The sequence below is a fragment of the Jaculus jaculus genome, chromosome 12 (genome assembly GCF_020740685.1).
Source record: "Jaculus jaculus isolate mJacJac1 chromosome 12, mJacJac1.mat.Y.cur, whole genome shotgun sequence".
NCBI lineage: Eukaryota > Metazoa > Chordata > Mammalia > Rodentia > Dipodidae > Jaculus > Jaculus jaculus.
The window spans coordinates 61,443,528-61,460,360 of record NC_059113.1 but is presented as its reverse complement, the minus strand read 5'-3'; the positions used below and the strand labels follow the sequence as shown (position 1 = coordinate 61,460,360).

At 45.4% G+C, this 16,833-nt stretch overlaps 1 protein-coding gene across 4 annotated transcripts in view; it reads right to left on the bottom strand.

Moving 5' to 3' along the window:
• The window catches only part of LOC101616095 (Snf2 related CREBBP activator protein), a 70,181-nt gene extending 56,495 nt beyond the window's left edge, over window positions 1–13,686 (bottom strand). For 3 of the 4 annotated variants that reach the window (XM_004671066.3, XM_045131123.1, XM_045131124.1), the window contains exons 1-5: window positions 13,417–13,686; window positions 11,623–11,696; window positions 10,192–10,454; window positions 9,015–9,266; window positions 1,208–1,393 (exon numbers count right to left, since the gene is read on the bottom strand). In XM_004671066.3, the coding sequence (XP_004671123.2) occupies window positions 1,208–1,393; window positions 9,015–9,266; window positions 10,192–10,245 (492 nt within the window). In that variant the 5' untranslated portion in view covers window positions 10,246–10,454; window positions 11,623–11,696; window positions 13,417–13,686. Of the gene's footprint in view, window positions 1–1,207; window positions 1,394–9,014; window positions 9,267–10,191; window positions 10,455–11,622; window positions 11,697–13,123; window positions 13,287–13,416 lie in introns of those variants that run through there. The other variant, XM_045131122.1, reaches the window with a different exon arrangement.
• Window positions 13,687–16,833: the final 3,147 nt, after the last annotated feature.

Below are 16,833 nucleotides of genomic sequence, written 5' to 3'. Positions count from 1 at the left end.
CATGTTAGCCAGATGCACATGGGAGTACATGTGCCTGGAGTTCGTCTGCAGTGGCTGGAGGCCCTGGTGCACCCATATTCTCTCTCTCTCTCTCTCCCCATCTCCCTCTCTCTCTGTCAAATAAATAAATAAAAACAAAATATTTAAAAATACTAATCTCAGCCTGGAGAGATGGCTTAGTGGTTAAGGCACTTGCCTGCAGAGCCTAAGGAACTAGGTTGAACACTCTAGAAACCATATAAGCTAGACGCATACGATAACATGTGTGTCTGGAGTTTTGTTTAAAGTGGCTTGATGTCTTGGCATACCTATTCTCTCTTTTGCTCCATCAATATATAAAAAAAATATATATTTAAAAAGATAGGGGCCAGGTGTGGTGGCACACACCTTTAATCCCAGCACTAAGGAGGCATAGGTAGGAGGTTTGCTGTGATATCAAGGCCACTCAGAGACTGCGTAGTGAATTCCAGGTCAGCCTGAGCTAGAGTGAGACCCTACCTTGAAAAACCAAACACCACAAAAAAAAAAAAAAAAAAAAAAAGAGCTGGAGAGAAGGCTTAGTGGTTAAGGTGCTTGTCTGCAAAGCCTAAGGACCCATGTTTGACTCTCCAGATCCCAGGTAAGCCACACACACAAAGATGAGGCAAGCCCACTAGGTAGTGAAAGGGCCTGGAGATAGACTGCAGTGCTGATGCCCTGGAATGTCAATTCTCGCTGTCTCAAAACATTAAAATTAGCCAGGTGTAGTGGCACATGCCTTTAATCCCAGCACTTGGGAGGCAGAAGTAGGAATCGCAGTGAGTTCAAGGCAACCCTGTGAATACATAGTGAATTCCACATCAGCCTGGGCTACAGTGAGACCCTACCTTGAAAAAAAGAAACCAAAAAATAAAAAAATTAATAAAAACAAGCCAGGCATGGTAGCGCACACCTTTAATCCCTGCATTTGGGAGGCAGAGGCAGGAGAACTGCTGTGCGTTCAAGGCCACCCTGAGACTATAAAGTGAATTCCAGGGCAGCCTGGGCTACAGTGAGACCATACCTCAAAAAAAAGTGCATATTTATTTATATACACACACACACACACACACATATATATATATAAACATACACTACTCTCTATTGTTTCAATTTTAGCATATGTGCTGCCAAAGCCAATACAAGGTACATAGAAATTCACGGAAGGTAGAAGCAAGTGAGTACATACCTTTCGGGCCACACCCCGTTTCCATCTGCGCTCTTGAGCAAAGTCAGCAGACAGCCACTGCATCTCCTCACACAGATAATCCCAGTGGCCTTTAGGGCGAGGGGGCTCTGGAACCTTAGGCAGTCTTTTCAGGGACCAGAATCCCTCTTTCCGCAGCTCAGCAATCCGGGTCTCAATTTCAGCTTCCTAATGAGACAGTGACACCAATCAATAATTTCTGGACATAATTGCTACTTCATGTAAACTAGCTATAGCTGAATTCCTGAGCACAGCCTATGTTTCATGTTTTATGGTCATACTAATCTAACAAGAACATTTATATAAGATTCTCTTATTTCCAGGCATGGTGGCACATGCTTTTAATCCCATCACTGGGAAGGCAAAGGTAAGTAGATCGCTGTGAGTTCGAGGCCACCCTGAGACTACATGGTGAATTTCAAGTCAGCCTGAGCTAGGGTGAGACCCTACCTCAAAAATCTAAAAAAAAAAGTGGGGGGTGTCTAAGGAGTCTGAGGAAATGGCTCAGCAATTGTACAGCTAAAGGTGCTTGCTTGCAAAGACCAGGGTTCAATTCCCTAGCCATCCATCCACCTAGAGCCAGATGGGTATTCAGTTATAGCAGCAAGAGACCCTGGCATGCCCATACATACAGATACACACACAAATTTAAAAAAAAAAAAGTCTAAGAATTCTAGTCACCACAAATTTCACCACCTTCCCATTGTTTCACAACCTCTACAAACCCTGAACATAGGTGAGACTTATACCAAGAAGAGGTTCCTAGAGAAGCAGGTAGTTTTATTCCTTTTTACCTCTAAAAAGGATAGATATAGCTCATCACTGAAGAATTCTATTTCCTCACAGTATGTTCCAACAATACAAAAATATGAAACATAGTCTAACTGACACAACTGTGTTTATTTTATTTATTTATTTGCAAGAAGAGCAAGAACAAGAGAAGAACACCAGGGTCTCCTTCCACTGCAAATGAGCTCCAGATGCATGCACTACTTGGTGCATCTGGCTTTATGTATGTACTAGGGAATGGAACCCAGGCTATCATACTTCGCAAACATGCACCTTTAGCCACTTAAGCCTTTCTCCCAAGTACATGTTTCAGTTTTTTTTATTTTCTTCTTCTTCTTGGTTTTTTGAGGTAGGGTCTCTACCCAGGCTAACCTAGAATTCACTATAGTTTCAGGGTGGCCTTGTCCTATCTCAGCCACCAGAGGGCTAGGGTTAAAAGCATATGCCACCACACTCAGCTAACATTTTGGTTTTTAAAAGCATTATTTTGGGGGCTAGAGGGAGAGCTCAGTGGCTATACATACTTATTTACAAAGCTTTACATCCCGAGTTTTGATTCCCTAGTACCCATATAAAGCTAGATGTACAAAGTGGCCATGCAGCTAGAGTTCAACCACAGTGGCAGGAGGCCCTGATGCACCATAGTCAATTTCTGTGTCTCTCTCTATATACATAAAAAATATTTAAAAAGAAATTAAAAGCATTATTTTGGGGACTAGAGAAAAGGCCCAGCAGTTAAAGCCTCTTGCTTACAAAGCCTGACAGCCCACATCTGATTTCATAGTACCTACATATAGATGTAAAAAGTGGCACATGTACATGTGTGACCTGGCGTGCTTGCATCACCTTGTGTGTCTGGCTTACGTGGGACCTGGAGAATCAAACATGGGTCCTTAGGCTTCACAAGCAAGTGCCTTTAACCACTAAGCCATCTCTATAACCCTCCTACTGTTCTTTAAAGTCAGAGCCATTTGAAAATTGAACACAGGAGTGGGGGGGAGTGGCACATGTGCCAAATTCACTGCAAGGACACGAGGCTATTGCATGCCCATTTTCTCTGAAATAAATATGGTTTTAAAAATGTTTATTTAGCCGGGCATGGTGGTGCACGCCTTTAATCCCAGCACTCGGGAGGCAGAGGTAGGAGGATCGCCGTGAGTTCAAGGCCACCCTGAGACTACATAGTGAATTCCAGGTCAGCCTGAGCCAGAGTGAGACCCTGCCTCGAAAAACAAAAAAACAAAAAAACAAAAGTTTATTTAGATAAAGCAGGGTGTGGTGGCACATGCCTCTAATCCCAGTGCTCAGGAGGCAGAGGTAGAAGGATCACCATTGAGTTTGAGGCCACCTCGAGACTATATGGTGAGTTCCAGGTCAGCCTGGACTAGAGTGAAACCCTACTTCAAACAAACAAACAAAAAAAAAAAATGTTTATTTAGCCGGGCATGGTGGTGCATGCCTTTAATCACAGCAGTTGGGAGGCAGAGTTAGGAGGATCTCTGAGTTTGAGGTCAGCTTGACAATACATGAATTCTAGGTTAGCCTGAGCTAGAGCACAAACCTACCTTAAGATAATAATAAAAAATTAAGTTAAAATGAATAACAGCATTAAAAAAATTTGTTTCTGGTGTATGCACATGTATGTTCACCTAAGGTGCTCTGAGCACTCACATATGATAGCCAGAGAGAAAGTCTGTGCTCCACTCCATCCCTCTTCCACCTATTCATAACTTATTCAGTCTCTTACACTGTTTCTGCAGCTTGCTATCTTCCCCACCCTGGCCATTCTCCAGTCTTTATAACACCAGTGTCCACTGGTGTTAGAGACATGTATGTGGCTATGCCCACTTGTATATGAGGGTCCTGGGGATAAAACTTCAGGACTGACAACCTCTGGCCCTCCTGTTTGCAAAGGAAAGAAATGTTTTTAACTACTGAACCACCTCTAGCCTTGGGGGGAAAAATTTTTTTTTTCAAAGTAGGGTCTTGCTGTAGCACAGGCTGACCTGGAATTCACTATGTAGTCTCAGGGTGGCCTGCAATTCAGGGCAATCCTCCTACTTCTGCTTCCCTCGTGAGTACTGGTATTTAAGCGTGGTGTTGCTACCACACCATGCATTATGAGTTTTAATTTATTTGTTAAAAATTTCCAAGGCTAAAGCCAGGTGTTGTGGCACATGCCTTTAATCTCAGCACTCAGGAAGCAGAGGTAGGAGGATTGCAGAGTTTGAGGCTACCCTGAGGCTACATAGTAAATTCCAGATCAGCCTGGGCTAGACACTACCTTGAAACAGCAAAAACAAAAATAAAAACTTATAATGATCTATTTCAAACTTCAGAATAGTGGGATAAAACATATGAGCCACCACACTGTTTTGTTTTTTTTTAAAAAACAGGGTGTAATGTAACTGGCCTTGAACTCCTAATCTTCCTGTATTCACACATCCCAGTGCTGGCATTACCTAGGTAGGCCACCACACCTGGCCATAATTCCTCCTCGTTTTTATTTATTTATTTTTTTGGTTTTTGAGGTAGGGTCTCACTCTAGCCCAGGCTAACCTGGAATTCACTATGTAGTCTCAGGCTGGCCTAGAATTCAGTGATCATCCTAGTAGCTCTGCTTCCCTCCTGAGTACTGGTGGTGTTGTCACAACAGACATTGCCAGCACGCCCAGCTTCCTAATTTCTTCTTTAATTTAAATCTAGTAAAAGGGTTCAAGGGTGTTTAGTAATAGAAAGAATACTTTGTATGTGTGCAAAACTTTGAATTTCAATCCCCAGAAAAGCATGGGAGGGGTGGGAGAAAACCTCTTGGGCTGGAAAGATTGCTCAACAGTTAAAATCCCTTGTTTGCAAAGCCTCCAGGTACAGGTTCAAATCCCCAGTACACAATAAAGGCAGATGCCCAAAATAGTGCATGTGTATGGACTTTGCTTATAGTGGCAAGAGGCCCTGGTGCACTCATATACTCTCTCTCTCTCTCTCTTGCAAATAGTCTATTAACACATATTCCTTGTTTTGTTTGGCTTGTGTGTGCACGCACATGTAATGTGATATATATATGGAATATACCCACTTATGTGCCCTTGTACTCACACACCTCCACAACATGAGCTGGCCTGCATCTGTATATGCTGTGGTCAAAGGAGGTTTCAGGTAATCTACCCCACTGCTCTGTGACACTGCCTTTTTTTTTTTTTTTTTTTGCTTTGTTTTGTTGTGTTGTACTTTTTGTCTGTCTTCTGTTTTGGTTAGCTATGGAAATTCCAGGGTCTTTATTCCCTTACAAAACTGGGTGCACATTTCCACACCCAGCTGTTTGATGTGGATTCTGGAGATTAGAATTCTTGACAGTCTTATAGTTATTATTTTATTTGAGGAAACCCAGACTGCCCTGTTTTTTTTAATGGGTGAGAGAGAGAATATTGGCACACCAAGGCCTCCTGATGCTGCAATCGAACTCCACACACATGTCCCCTTGTGTGTATGGGTGTCCCTGCACACTTGTGTCACTGTGTGACGGGCTTAGGTGGGACCGGAAGAGAAGAACATGACTCCCTTCACAGGCAGCATTTTAACTGCTAAGCCATCTCTCCTGCCCGATGGTCTTATTTTTACAAAAAGGAAAATGGGGCTGGAAAGATGGCTAACCATTAAGGTGTTGTTTACAAAGCCAAAGGACCCAGGTTCGATTGCCCTGGACCCATATAAAGCCAAAGGTGACACATGCATCTGGAGTTTGTTTTCAGTGGCTGGAGGCCCACTGAACCCATTATTCACTCACTTTCACACCCTCTCGCTCTCAAATAAGTAAATAAAAGTAAAACATTCTTTTTTAAAAAAGAAAAATGACAGTGGGGGATGAGAAAAGTGGTTCCTAGAATGTGTATTTTGGGTTCAGATGGGATACCTTCCAGAGTTATTGTTCAGGGAGGTACCTGATGCCCCAAAAACATTATAGGCTATTGCCAAGGCCTCATTTCCCACCAGAAATAAATGGTAAAAACCTACTGCTGAAGACCACATGCTTGGGCTGCAAGGTTAGAGAAATCAAGCTAGAGCTAAACTCCTACCTGTAGACCAGCTAACAGAAAGCTGGAAAGAGCCACACTGCATGTAGCCCTGTGGGAGATAGAAGTCATCAGCAGTGAAACCCTGCACACTGCAAGCCTTAAGTATGGCCAGTGCAATAGTGGCATATCTGTTATGGGGGAAATCAACCATTCTCTAACTGGACTGAAGGTCCACTTCACAAGAGGGAATAGATACCTGGTATTGAAAATCTAGTCAAAAGCATATGGCAAGAGAGGTCAGGAGCCCTAGGGGAATAATGCCTGACACTATCTGGCTAAATGCATATATTATCCTCACCAAACTGCCCTGAAAGCACTTCAATTAACTTTAACTTTCATACCTATGTATTAATGCTACTCTTGCTTTCGGGTAGAGATTCTTCTCTTTTCAGATGGCAGTGACCATTGAGATGATTCAAAAGGCTGCCACAGTGCTGCAAGTGACAAGACTGTTCAGCATTGAGACATCTCTATCAAACCTTCTAAGGCTCAAGGTTTATTGTAGAAGAGGTGGCAGAAAGCATCTAAGAGCTCAGGCTTAGATAGATGTCTTAGCAGTTAAGACCCTTGCCAGTGAAGACTAAGGACCTAAGTTCAACTCCTCAGAACCCAGGTAAACCAGATGCACATGGTTGTGCATGTGTCTGGACTTCATTTACAATGGCTAGTGGTCTTGGTGCGCCCATAAAAATAGGGGAAAAAAAATCTACAGGTGTAGGACTGCTTACAATGCAATCTTCCAGACACAAAATGGCCTGGATACACATGACCTCACAGTGCCTGGTACTACCTACACAAGAACCTCATAGTAGGAAGAAAAGATGACATCGCAGCCAAGTGTGGTGGCACAGGCCTTTAATCCCAGCGCCCGGGTGGCAGAAGTAGGACTTTATGAGTTTGAGGTTACCCTGAGACTCTACATAGTGAATTCCAGGTTAGCCTTGGCTAGAGTGAGACCCTACCTTGAAAAACCAAAAGATGACAAACTGAGAGAAGGGGATATGATGGAGGGTAGATATGTGAAGGAGTAACTGGGGAAAGAAATTATGATTTATTGCCTATAATTACAGGAGCTGTCAATATAAAAACATGAAAAAAATAAAATAAACAAAGCCAGGCATGGTGGCAAACACCTTTAATCCCAGCACTACAGAGGCAAGGATAGGAGGATCACCATGAGTTTGAGGCCACCCTGAGACTGCATAGTAAATTCCAGGTCAGCTTGGGCTAGGGTGAAATCCAATGTCAGAAAAACCTAAGAAATAAAAAAATTAAAAAAGGGCTAGAGAGATGGCTTAGTTAAGGTGCTTGTCTGCAAACCCTAAACAACCAGTTTGATTCTCCAGGTCCCACATAAGCCAGAAGCACAAAAGTGCACAAGGTTGCACATGTGCAGAAGGTGGTACACACATCTGGAGTCTGTATCAGTGGCTGTAGGTCCTGGTGCACCAATTCTCTCATTAAAAAAAAAAAAAAAAAAAACTTGGACTGGAGAAATGTTTAGAGGTTAACACACTTGCCTGTAAAGTCAATGGACCCAGGTTCAACTCCCCAGAACCCACACAAACCAGAAGCACATGGTTTCACTTGCATCTGGAATTCATTTGTAGTGGTAGGAGGTCTGTTACACCAGTTCTCTCTATCTGCCCCCTTACTCTTTCTCTCCCTCAAATAAATAAATATTAGGAAAAAAATAAGGGGGCTGGAGAGATGGCTTAGTGGTTAAGGTACTTGCCTGTGAAGCCTAAGGAGCCATGTTCAACTCTTCAGATCACACATAAGAGAGACATACAAAGTTGCACATGTGCCCAAGGTAGCATACTCATCTAGAGTTTGATAACAGTGGCTGGAGGCCCTGGAACATAAATTTTCTCATTCTCTCTCTCTCATAAAAAAAAAAAAAGACCATCTGTTGGGCTTGCAAAAAAATAAGTAATTAAATAGTAGCTGGAGAGATGGCTTAGCATTTAAGGTATATCCCTGCAAAGCCAAAGGACCCAGGTTCAATTCCCAAAGATATACATAAGCCAGATGCACAAGGTGGCAAATGCATCTGGAGTTCATTTGCAGCAGATGGAGGCTGTGGCACACCCATTCTCTACCCCCTCTCTACCTCTCTCTTTCTCAAATAAAAAAACAAACAAAAAGAAAAAACAGTGACCTTGTGTTCAATTCCCAGGACAGTGCAGAAAAAGGAGGGGAGCTGGAGAGATGTCTCAGGGGTTAATGTACTTGCCTGCAAAGCCTAAGGACCAGAGTTCAATTCTCCAGTACCCACATAAAGCCAGATGTACAAAGTGGTGCATGCATCTGGAGCTCTTTTGCAATGGCTAGAGGCCCTGGCATGCACATTCTCTGTCTCAAATAAATAAACTTTTCTAAGAAAAGTGTACTTCAAGACTTCAAGCAATATGCTCAAGACGACATACCAAAGAGCCCATAGTGGAGCTGGAAAGATGGCTCAGTTGCTAACAAGCTTGCTGTGCAAGCCTCAGGACCTGAGTTTGATTCTCAGCACTCCATAAACAACAAGCATGCTGGTGGGTGCCTATAACCACACTGAGAAGGCAAACAAAAGTAGCTCCCTGGGGCTTGTTACCTAGACTAGTGAAATCAATAAACTGAGTTCAGTAACAGATTCTGTCTCACAAAATAAGATGGAGAACAACTGAAGAGAGCCACCTGATATTGACCTCTGGCCTCCACATGCAGGCACATACAAGTGTACCTGTACAGATGTGCACACACATGCATAAATACACATAAATGCTCACCACACACCTAAACATGCAAAAAAAAAAAAAAAAAAGAGAGAGAGAAAGCCCATACTCTGAATCTATAACAAGAGTAAGAGACATAAAATACACTTATGACATAAGGTTAAAGGACCATTCCCAAGAATCACCATGGGACATCCCAATACGTACATGTTTAGCCTGCTCTGCAATTTCTGCATGGCTCTTCTCCCACCTTGGGCCCTTGTTAAGCAGGTCAGCTGCCTGGAGTAGGCTGAGTCCCTCCAGGGGAACTGTGGTACCATCTGGAGGGCCAGGAGGTCCATCCAGTGAGGAATCTTGAGCTATGTGCTGAGGGGAGATACCACCTGCCCCACTAGAGGCTGGGGAACTAGATGAGGCAGGGGACACAGGATTGCTGCCTGTCATGCCGTCCGACACCATCTAGAAAAGTGAAAAATGGTACAGAAAATGAAGGCTATAAGCACTTTGCTAAGTGTTTTAAGTATGTTATTTTATGCTTCATTTATACAATGAAAAACTATGGAGTAAGTTACTTTCATTTCTATACACACAAATACTTTAACTGAAATTTTTTTGTTTCATTCTAAGATGAGATCTCATTACATGGCCCTGACTAGCCTGCAATCTACCTACTTCATACACCCAAGAGTGTGTGCCACCATACCTGGCTTGAAAATGAAATTTTTAAAAAGCCAGGTATGGTGGCACATGCCTTTAATCCCAGCAATGGGAGGCAGAGGTAGGAGGATTGCCATGAGCTCAAGGCCACCCTGAGACTACATAGTTAATTCCAGGTCAGCCTGGGCCAGATTGGGACCCTACCTTGAAAAAACAAAAAAAAAAAACAGCTTTGGGAGTTTGGGAATCAGGAATGTTGGCTCCCAGCTTTAATCTCAGCACTCCCAGCAAAACCTAATATTAACAACAACAACAACAACAAAGCCTACTGAATAAACCTAGATACATGCAGTTCAAAAGACAGGCTTGCGGATGTGTTGGCTCATGCCTTTAATCCCAGCACTAGGGAGGCAGAGATAGGAGGATCACCATGAGTTCCAGACCACACAGTAAATTCCACGTCAGCCTGGGCTTGAGCGAGACCTTACAAAGAGTCAGGCTTTCCCCCCACAAACTTCACTTTCTCAGTATGAGAAAAGAAATTCAATATTGTGCTGATAAATAGAGTATAAGTGTCCAACAGGCTTACATGGTATAATCCAGTCTATCTAGACACTAATGATTGTCCAGACGTAGTTACTCAGGTAGCTAAAAGCTACAAACCATTGCTGTCTAAAAGCCATCAATCCACAGAGCTGAAGCAGAGGAATTCTCCCCACTTTCAAACCTGTGTCTGTAGGACTGGGAGCTGAGGATGAGCAGGGGAGGGACTGCTCTGCATGGTCCCACTCCCAGGCTCCTTGCTGGATGCCTGAAGAATAATTGAGTTGTTATCACCGCTGCTGCAGGCCGAGGGGCTGGCGTCCGGCTGCAGGGCATGCTGCGAGCTGGCCTCATTCTGGGCCACCAGCCACCGGGACCCGCCTTCCAGGGCCCGGGGCCCACCAGGGCGTCCCAGCCTCTGCTCAGGTCCACCAGCCTCTGGAGCACCTAGTTCAGTAAAAAGGATACAAATAAAATTAAATAGTAAGAAAAGGACTTTTTATTCTGAGACAGGGTCTCACTAACCCCATCTAGCTGTGAACTCACAATTCTCTTGCTTTAGTCTCCCAAATGCTGAAATTAATAACTTTTCAGAGCAGAGGATGCATCATGGTTGGCAGTATGTATGCCTAACATGCATGAAGCCCCGAGTTCAATTCCCAGCACAACCTGCTCAAATACTTGAAAATATTCATTTGAAACAGAGAGAGAAGGTGTGCCAGGGACTCCTGCCACAGCAAAAGAATTCCAGACACATGTGTCAAGTTGTAAAATGTGGGTACTGGGGAATCAAATACAGGACATCAGGCTTTATAAGCAAGCTCCTTTATATGCTGAGCCATCACTCCAGCCCATGTGTCAAATATTATTAAGTACTTGCTTACCCAGGAGAAGTGGTGTACATTCCTGTAGCCATAGCTACTTAGGCAGCCGAGGAAAAGAGGAACACTTGAGCCCTGGTGTTCAAGACTAACCTGGGCAACGTACTGAGACCCCATTAAGAAAGGCTGGAGAGATGGCTTAGTAGTTAAGGCACTTTCCTGTGAAGCCTGAAAACCCAGGTTTGACTCCCTAGTACTCACATAAAACCATATGCAAAGGTGACACATCCATCTGGAGTGAGTTTGTAGTGGCTGGAGGCCCTGGTACACTTATTCTGTCCCCCCTCCCCCATCTCCAGTAAACAAATAATTTTTTTAAATGTCTGGAGAGATGGCTTAACAGTTAAAGCACTTGCCTTTTTCAGGTCCAAAGGACCCAGGTTCGATTCCCCAAGACCCACATAAACCAGATGCACAAGTTGGCTCATTGCATGTCTGGAGTTTGTTTGCAGTGGCTAGACACCTCTCTCTCTTTTTTTTCTCTAATAAGTAAAATGAAAATCCCTTAAAAAAAAAAAAAAAACTCATATACAACTCAAGTTTCCCAGAACAAAATTTCACAAGTATTAACCTATTACTTCTCTCACCTCCCATCAGTATAAATATTAATTGAAGTCAGGTGAGTTCAAAGCCACCCTGAGATTACATGAATCTCAGGTTAGCCTGAACTATAGTGAAACCCTACCCCGAAAAACAAAAAGAATTAAAAAAAAAAAAAAACAGTATGAGCTCACCTGTGTGAGCTGAGACCACACCCCCTGGGAAAGTCTGCACTTCCACGGTGCTGCCGTAATGATGGGAATCACACCTAAAATTGAAAAGAAAAAGGGTAGTGAGGAACCCATTCACATTTGCCAATATGCATGCAAGCTTGTTTGTGCCAGCATTCTGAGACTTTTAAATATACCCAATATACAGTAACAGAAAAAAACTCATGCTTAAGATGAGGGATGTAGCTCAATGATAGAGCACTTATCTAGCATGTGTGAGACCACAATTTGCTCACTAGAAAGGCCAATCTTTGTAAAAAGGTAAAAGTAAGTAAGTTTTGTGAAAAGAGAATTCCACAGGACTAGAAAATTCTGGTTGGGGTAAGAACAGAAGAACTGAACAGAAAGTTCTAAAAGCTTAAGTGTAAAGCTAGGTGTGGCTCATGCCTATAATCCCAGCTGAAAGGCTGAGGTAGGACTGCTTTAATTGAAGGCCAAGATGAGCTAGAGTGAGTTCAATGTCAGCCGAAGTTAAGGTAAAACCGTGCCTCAAAAACAAGACACCGGCACACACCTTTAGTCCAAAGCACTAGGGAAGCTGAGGTAGGGAGACTGCTGTTGAGTTCAAGGCCAGCCTGAGACTACAACTGAAATCCAAGTCAGCATGGGCTACAGTGATACCCTAACTTGAAAGAAAAAAAAGATGCTGGATGCCTGGCCAGAAGGGTTTGTCTTTCCAGTGAAATTTTCAAGGAGTACGAGTGGAACTCCCAAGAATAAGCAAGCATACTGGTGGCAAAAGAATCTACTAAGGATTCAGGGAAGCCCTCTTTGAAACCTGTGCCTGGCAGGCACCCAAGAAATACGAATAGCTATTAAAAGGTAGGTAAAAATGAGAGAGGGTATATAGAGAAAAAAACATGCGCCGGAAACAGGCAGGGTTAATCCACAGAAGGACCGGAAGTGTTTTACCAGTGTTTAAGGAAACTCCTTAACCAAGGTGCCGCCTAGATCCACTAGCCCTCCACGACATTCTCAGGACCAGAGGAAACCAAAACCCAAGAGGTTTGAACTCTTGACCCAGCCTTTATTACACTCTCCCAGCTGACTGACCCAGGATGACCCCTGACCTCTACCCAAGTTTTCACCAGCCATGTATAGCCCCGCCCCCTCCAGGACTCCCACCCCACCCAACGTGCGCGCCAGACTGGGGGAGGGGCTCGCGCGTGCGCGGCTGGAGGCGAGTGAGCCGGCTGCGCGCTTGGCCCGGGGGCTCCCGCCAGAACCCAAACCCACGCACACAAGGGTCACGGGAGTTCTCAGTCCCGCATGCACACCCGTCAGCGAACCCCCACATCACCAGACCGCAAAAGGCTCAAAGGAAGGGAGGGTTCGTGCCGCCAAGTCCTGGGTCCCTGATTGGTTTATGGTGGACAAGCACCACGATTACTCGTCCCACGCCCCCCTTCCTCTTCCCGCGCGCCCATGAGGGGAGACGAGGGTTGGTGGGCGGGCAGGAGCGCACCTGGGTCCGTCCTCAGGGTTCGCTCGCTCAGGCACGCATGCACGGAAGGGCAGCAATGGGGAGAGTAGACGTGCGAGGAGCTGATGCCGGCCAGCCGGCCGGCTTGACCCCCCTCAATCAGTCTCTATGGGCGCGCTCAGACAGCCTTGCTCACCAGCCCCAGGGCCCCGGCGAAGGTGCGCGCGCAGCACCCCGGGAAGGTGGGAGGGAGGCGGTAGTGAAGGGATGCGCGCGCAGTCACTCCGGGGAGGGAAAACTATGGAGCGTCCGCCATTTTGTCTCCCTCTCCTTACCTGCGTCCTCGGGGGCGTGCACACCACCCCCCCTCCCGCCAAGGAGGGGGGAGGGCCTCCTCTGAACCGCCGCCTTCTAGGCCTTTAAGTGCCCCTGGGGAACCGCGACTACTGCAACCGCCGTGCCTCAACTGTCTCCTCTCACTTCACGGAGGAATGAGGACAATGGGTTGGAAGAAAAGGAAACGCTATTCCCAGAGACCCGCCGCAGCCGCTCCCGAGGCCTCACCAAAATGGCCGCCACCGTCTCGGCCGCCACCACCACCACAACCACACAGGCTCACTATCGCTACCGCCGGCGCGGCCCGTCTTCTCGCGAGAGACACTAACTGGAGGTTGGAGGGGCGGGTCGGCCCGCGTGCTAGCGTAGGGCGCTGTCCGGATCGCAAAGCAGTTTGGGAGATGTAGTGTACTCGTACCTCTGTACTGGCCCCTCATGCATCAGAGCGTCTAAAACCAACGAAACTGCAGCCGGTTTGCAGTTGCTCTCTGGGACAATCGTTTTGTGGGGTTTTGTTTGGTGAGGTTTTGTTTGTTTTTGCAGATCACGCAGTGAAATGAAGCAAATTAGCAATGATACCTGGGCCTACTGTTTCCCATGCCCACTTTTTTTAGTGCTGTCTTTTTCTAAGACTGGTTTCCCAGTAGTTCAATCACCTATTTGCTTTCAAACTTTTTTTTTTTTTTTTGAGACAGGGCCCCATTTAGCTCAGACTGGCCTCAAACTCATTATGTAGCACAACATGACCTTGAATTCCTGGATCTTCCTACCTTCATTTCCTAAGTGCTCGCATTACAGATTTGAACCTCCATGCCCAGTGATTTGCAGACTTTTAATGTCCAGAACCCCTTTGAGAGACAGGCGTGATGGCTCAGCCTATAATCCCAGAATTTGAGAGGTTGACATAGTAGGCTTGAATTGCCTTCAGTTCAAGACCAGCCTGAGGTACAGAATAAATTCTGGGTTGGCCTGGACTAGAGTAAAAACCTTCCTGGAAAAGAAAAAAAAAAAAATTCCCTTTAAGGATCTGATACCGTCACACCAAATTGAACAGCCTTCAGTCAGGAGAGATGGCTTAGGAGTTGCAGTTAAGGCACTTGCCTGTGAAGCTTAAGGACCCAGGTTTGATTCCCCAGTACCCATGTAAGCCAAATGCCCAAGGTGGCATAGCATAACGGGTCTAGAATACCTTTGCAATGGCTAGAGACCCTGTGTGCCCATTCTCTACCCCCTGAAATAAATAAAATAAAATGCTTTTTAAAAAATAATAGCTGGCAGGGTGTGGTGGTTTGATTCAGGTGTCCCCCATAAACTTAGGTGTTTTGAATGCTAGGTTCCCAGCTGATGGATATTTGGGAATTAATGCCTCCTGCAGGGAGTGTATTGTTGGGGGCGGGCTTATGGGCTTTATAGCCAGTTTCCCCTTGCCAGTGTTTGGCACACCCTCCTGTTGCTGTGGTCCATCTTATGTTGCCCAGGGGGTGATGTTCACCCTCTGCTCATGCCATCGTTTTCCCCTGTCATCGTGAAGCTTCCCCTCGAGCCTGTAAGCCAAAATAAACCTCTTTTTCCCAGAAGCTACTCTTGGTTGGGTGATTTCTACTAGCAATGCGAACCGGACTGCAACAGTAAAGTGGTACCAGGAGTGGGGTTGCTGCTAGACACCTGACTGTGTGGCTTTGGCCTTTTGGAGCTTGTTTTCAAGAGGAATGTGGAAGGAGTTGAAACCTTGACCTAAGAGATGCCTTGCAGTGCTGTAAGTACAGCTTGATGGACTGTTCTGGTCTGAGCTGCAAGACCTGAATGCAGTAAGAACTATGGACTGTGAGGTTTGGCTTATGAGGGTGAGAAAGAGCTTTTGCCTGGACTGGGCTAGCAGTTTGTGTGAGAAGCTTGCTCTTGTGCCCATGTCCTGAGAAGTTGTGCAGGGTTGCGTTGCGTAGAAATGAACTGGTGTGTGCAGAGGGATATGGCACAGAAAAAAAAAAATCTGTGGGTGAACTGCTGCACGTCCAGCTGCAACTGAGAGATTACAACCTTTGAGACTGGGCCAGCTGATTTGTGCTGGGGCAATGGAAAGAATGTCAACTCTTTTGAAGGGGCCAGAGTGCTCAAGGAGTGTCCTGTTCTTCAAAGTCTGCTTTATTCCCCCCTGGATTAACAAATTGGCACCCTACCTGGTATTGTGGAGTATAAGAAATGTGGAAAGAGGGTCATTGAGTTTGCAACACGGTCTTGTGTTTTGGAAATGGCCATGGGCAGTATGAAGCGGGTTTGCTGGTTGCCTGCATAGAGACCCCATGGGGCCATGAGGATGAACCGTGGCTTGCAGTGGAGACCCAGTGGAGATGCCGGGACCATGAGATGGCTGCCAAGGAGCTGCCGGCCCCGATGAAGTTTCCCAGGACTGTGAGTAGCCTAGCTGGAGGGGTGGAATTGGAATGCCAGAGACTTGTTGCTGGTTAGAATGATCGGACTTGAAGATTTGTCACTGGTTTGAGTTGTTGGACTTGAAGCTACAGAGTTTGATGTTTGCCCTGGTCGTTTTAATACTTGTATTGGTTGAATGTTTCTTTGCTATGCCCAATGCCATCTATTGCAGTGTGAATATTTATTCTGTGCCATTCTGGGTTTTTTGAGGTTATATTTTGGTATTATGGCTCAGTTAAAAGATCTTGAACTATGGGGATATATGAACATCATTGAGATTGATAAAAACTATGGGGACTTTTAAAGTGAAACTGAAGGCATTGTATTTTACATCATGTATGATTATCAGTTTATGGGGGCCAGGGGCGGAATGTGGTGGTTTGATTCAGGTGTCCCCCATAAACTTAGGTGTTTTGAATGCTAGGTTCCCAGCTGATGGATATTTGGGAATTAATGCCTCCTGCAGGGAGTGTATTGTTGGGGGCGGGCTTATGGGCTTTATAGCCAGTTTCCCCTTGCCAGTGTTTGGCACACCCTCCTGTTGCTGTGTTCCATCTTATGTTGGCCAGGGGGTGATGTCCACCCTCTGCTCATGCCATCATTTTCCCCTGTCATCGTGAAGCTTCCCCTCGAGCCTGTAAGCCAAAATAAACCTCTTTTTCCCAGAAGCTACTCTTGGTTGGGTGATTTCTACCAGCAATGTGAACCGGACTGCAACACAGGGGAAGAGATTGAGAAAAGGAAAGGTGGAGGGAGGGCTAATCAAAATCTTAAGAGGATGCAAATAAGTCATATGGAATCCTCTGGTTTCAGACAATGGAACACTCAGGAGCCATAGATCATTGTTAGAAAATTTTCAGTGCCAGGGATGGGATACCTCCAGTAAGTTGTTAGCCAGGGAGGTCCCTGATGCCCCCAAAACATTATAGGCCATTGCTGAGGCCCTTGGTTTCCCACCAGGAATAGATGGTAAGACCCTATTGTGG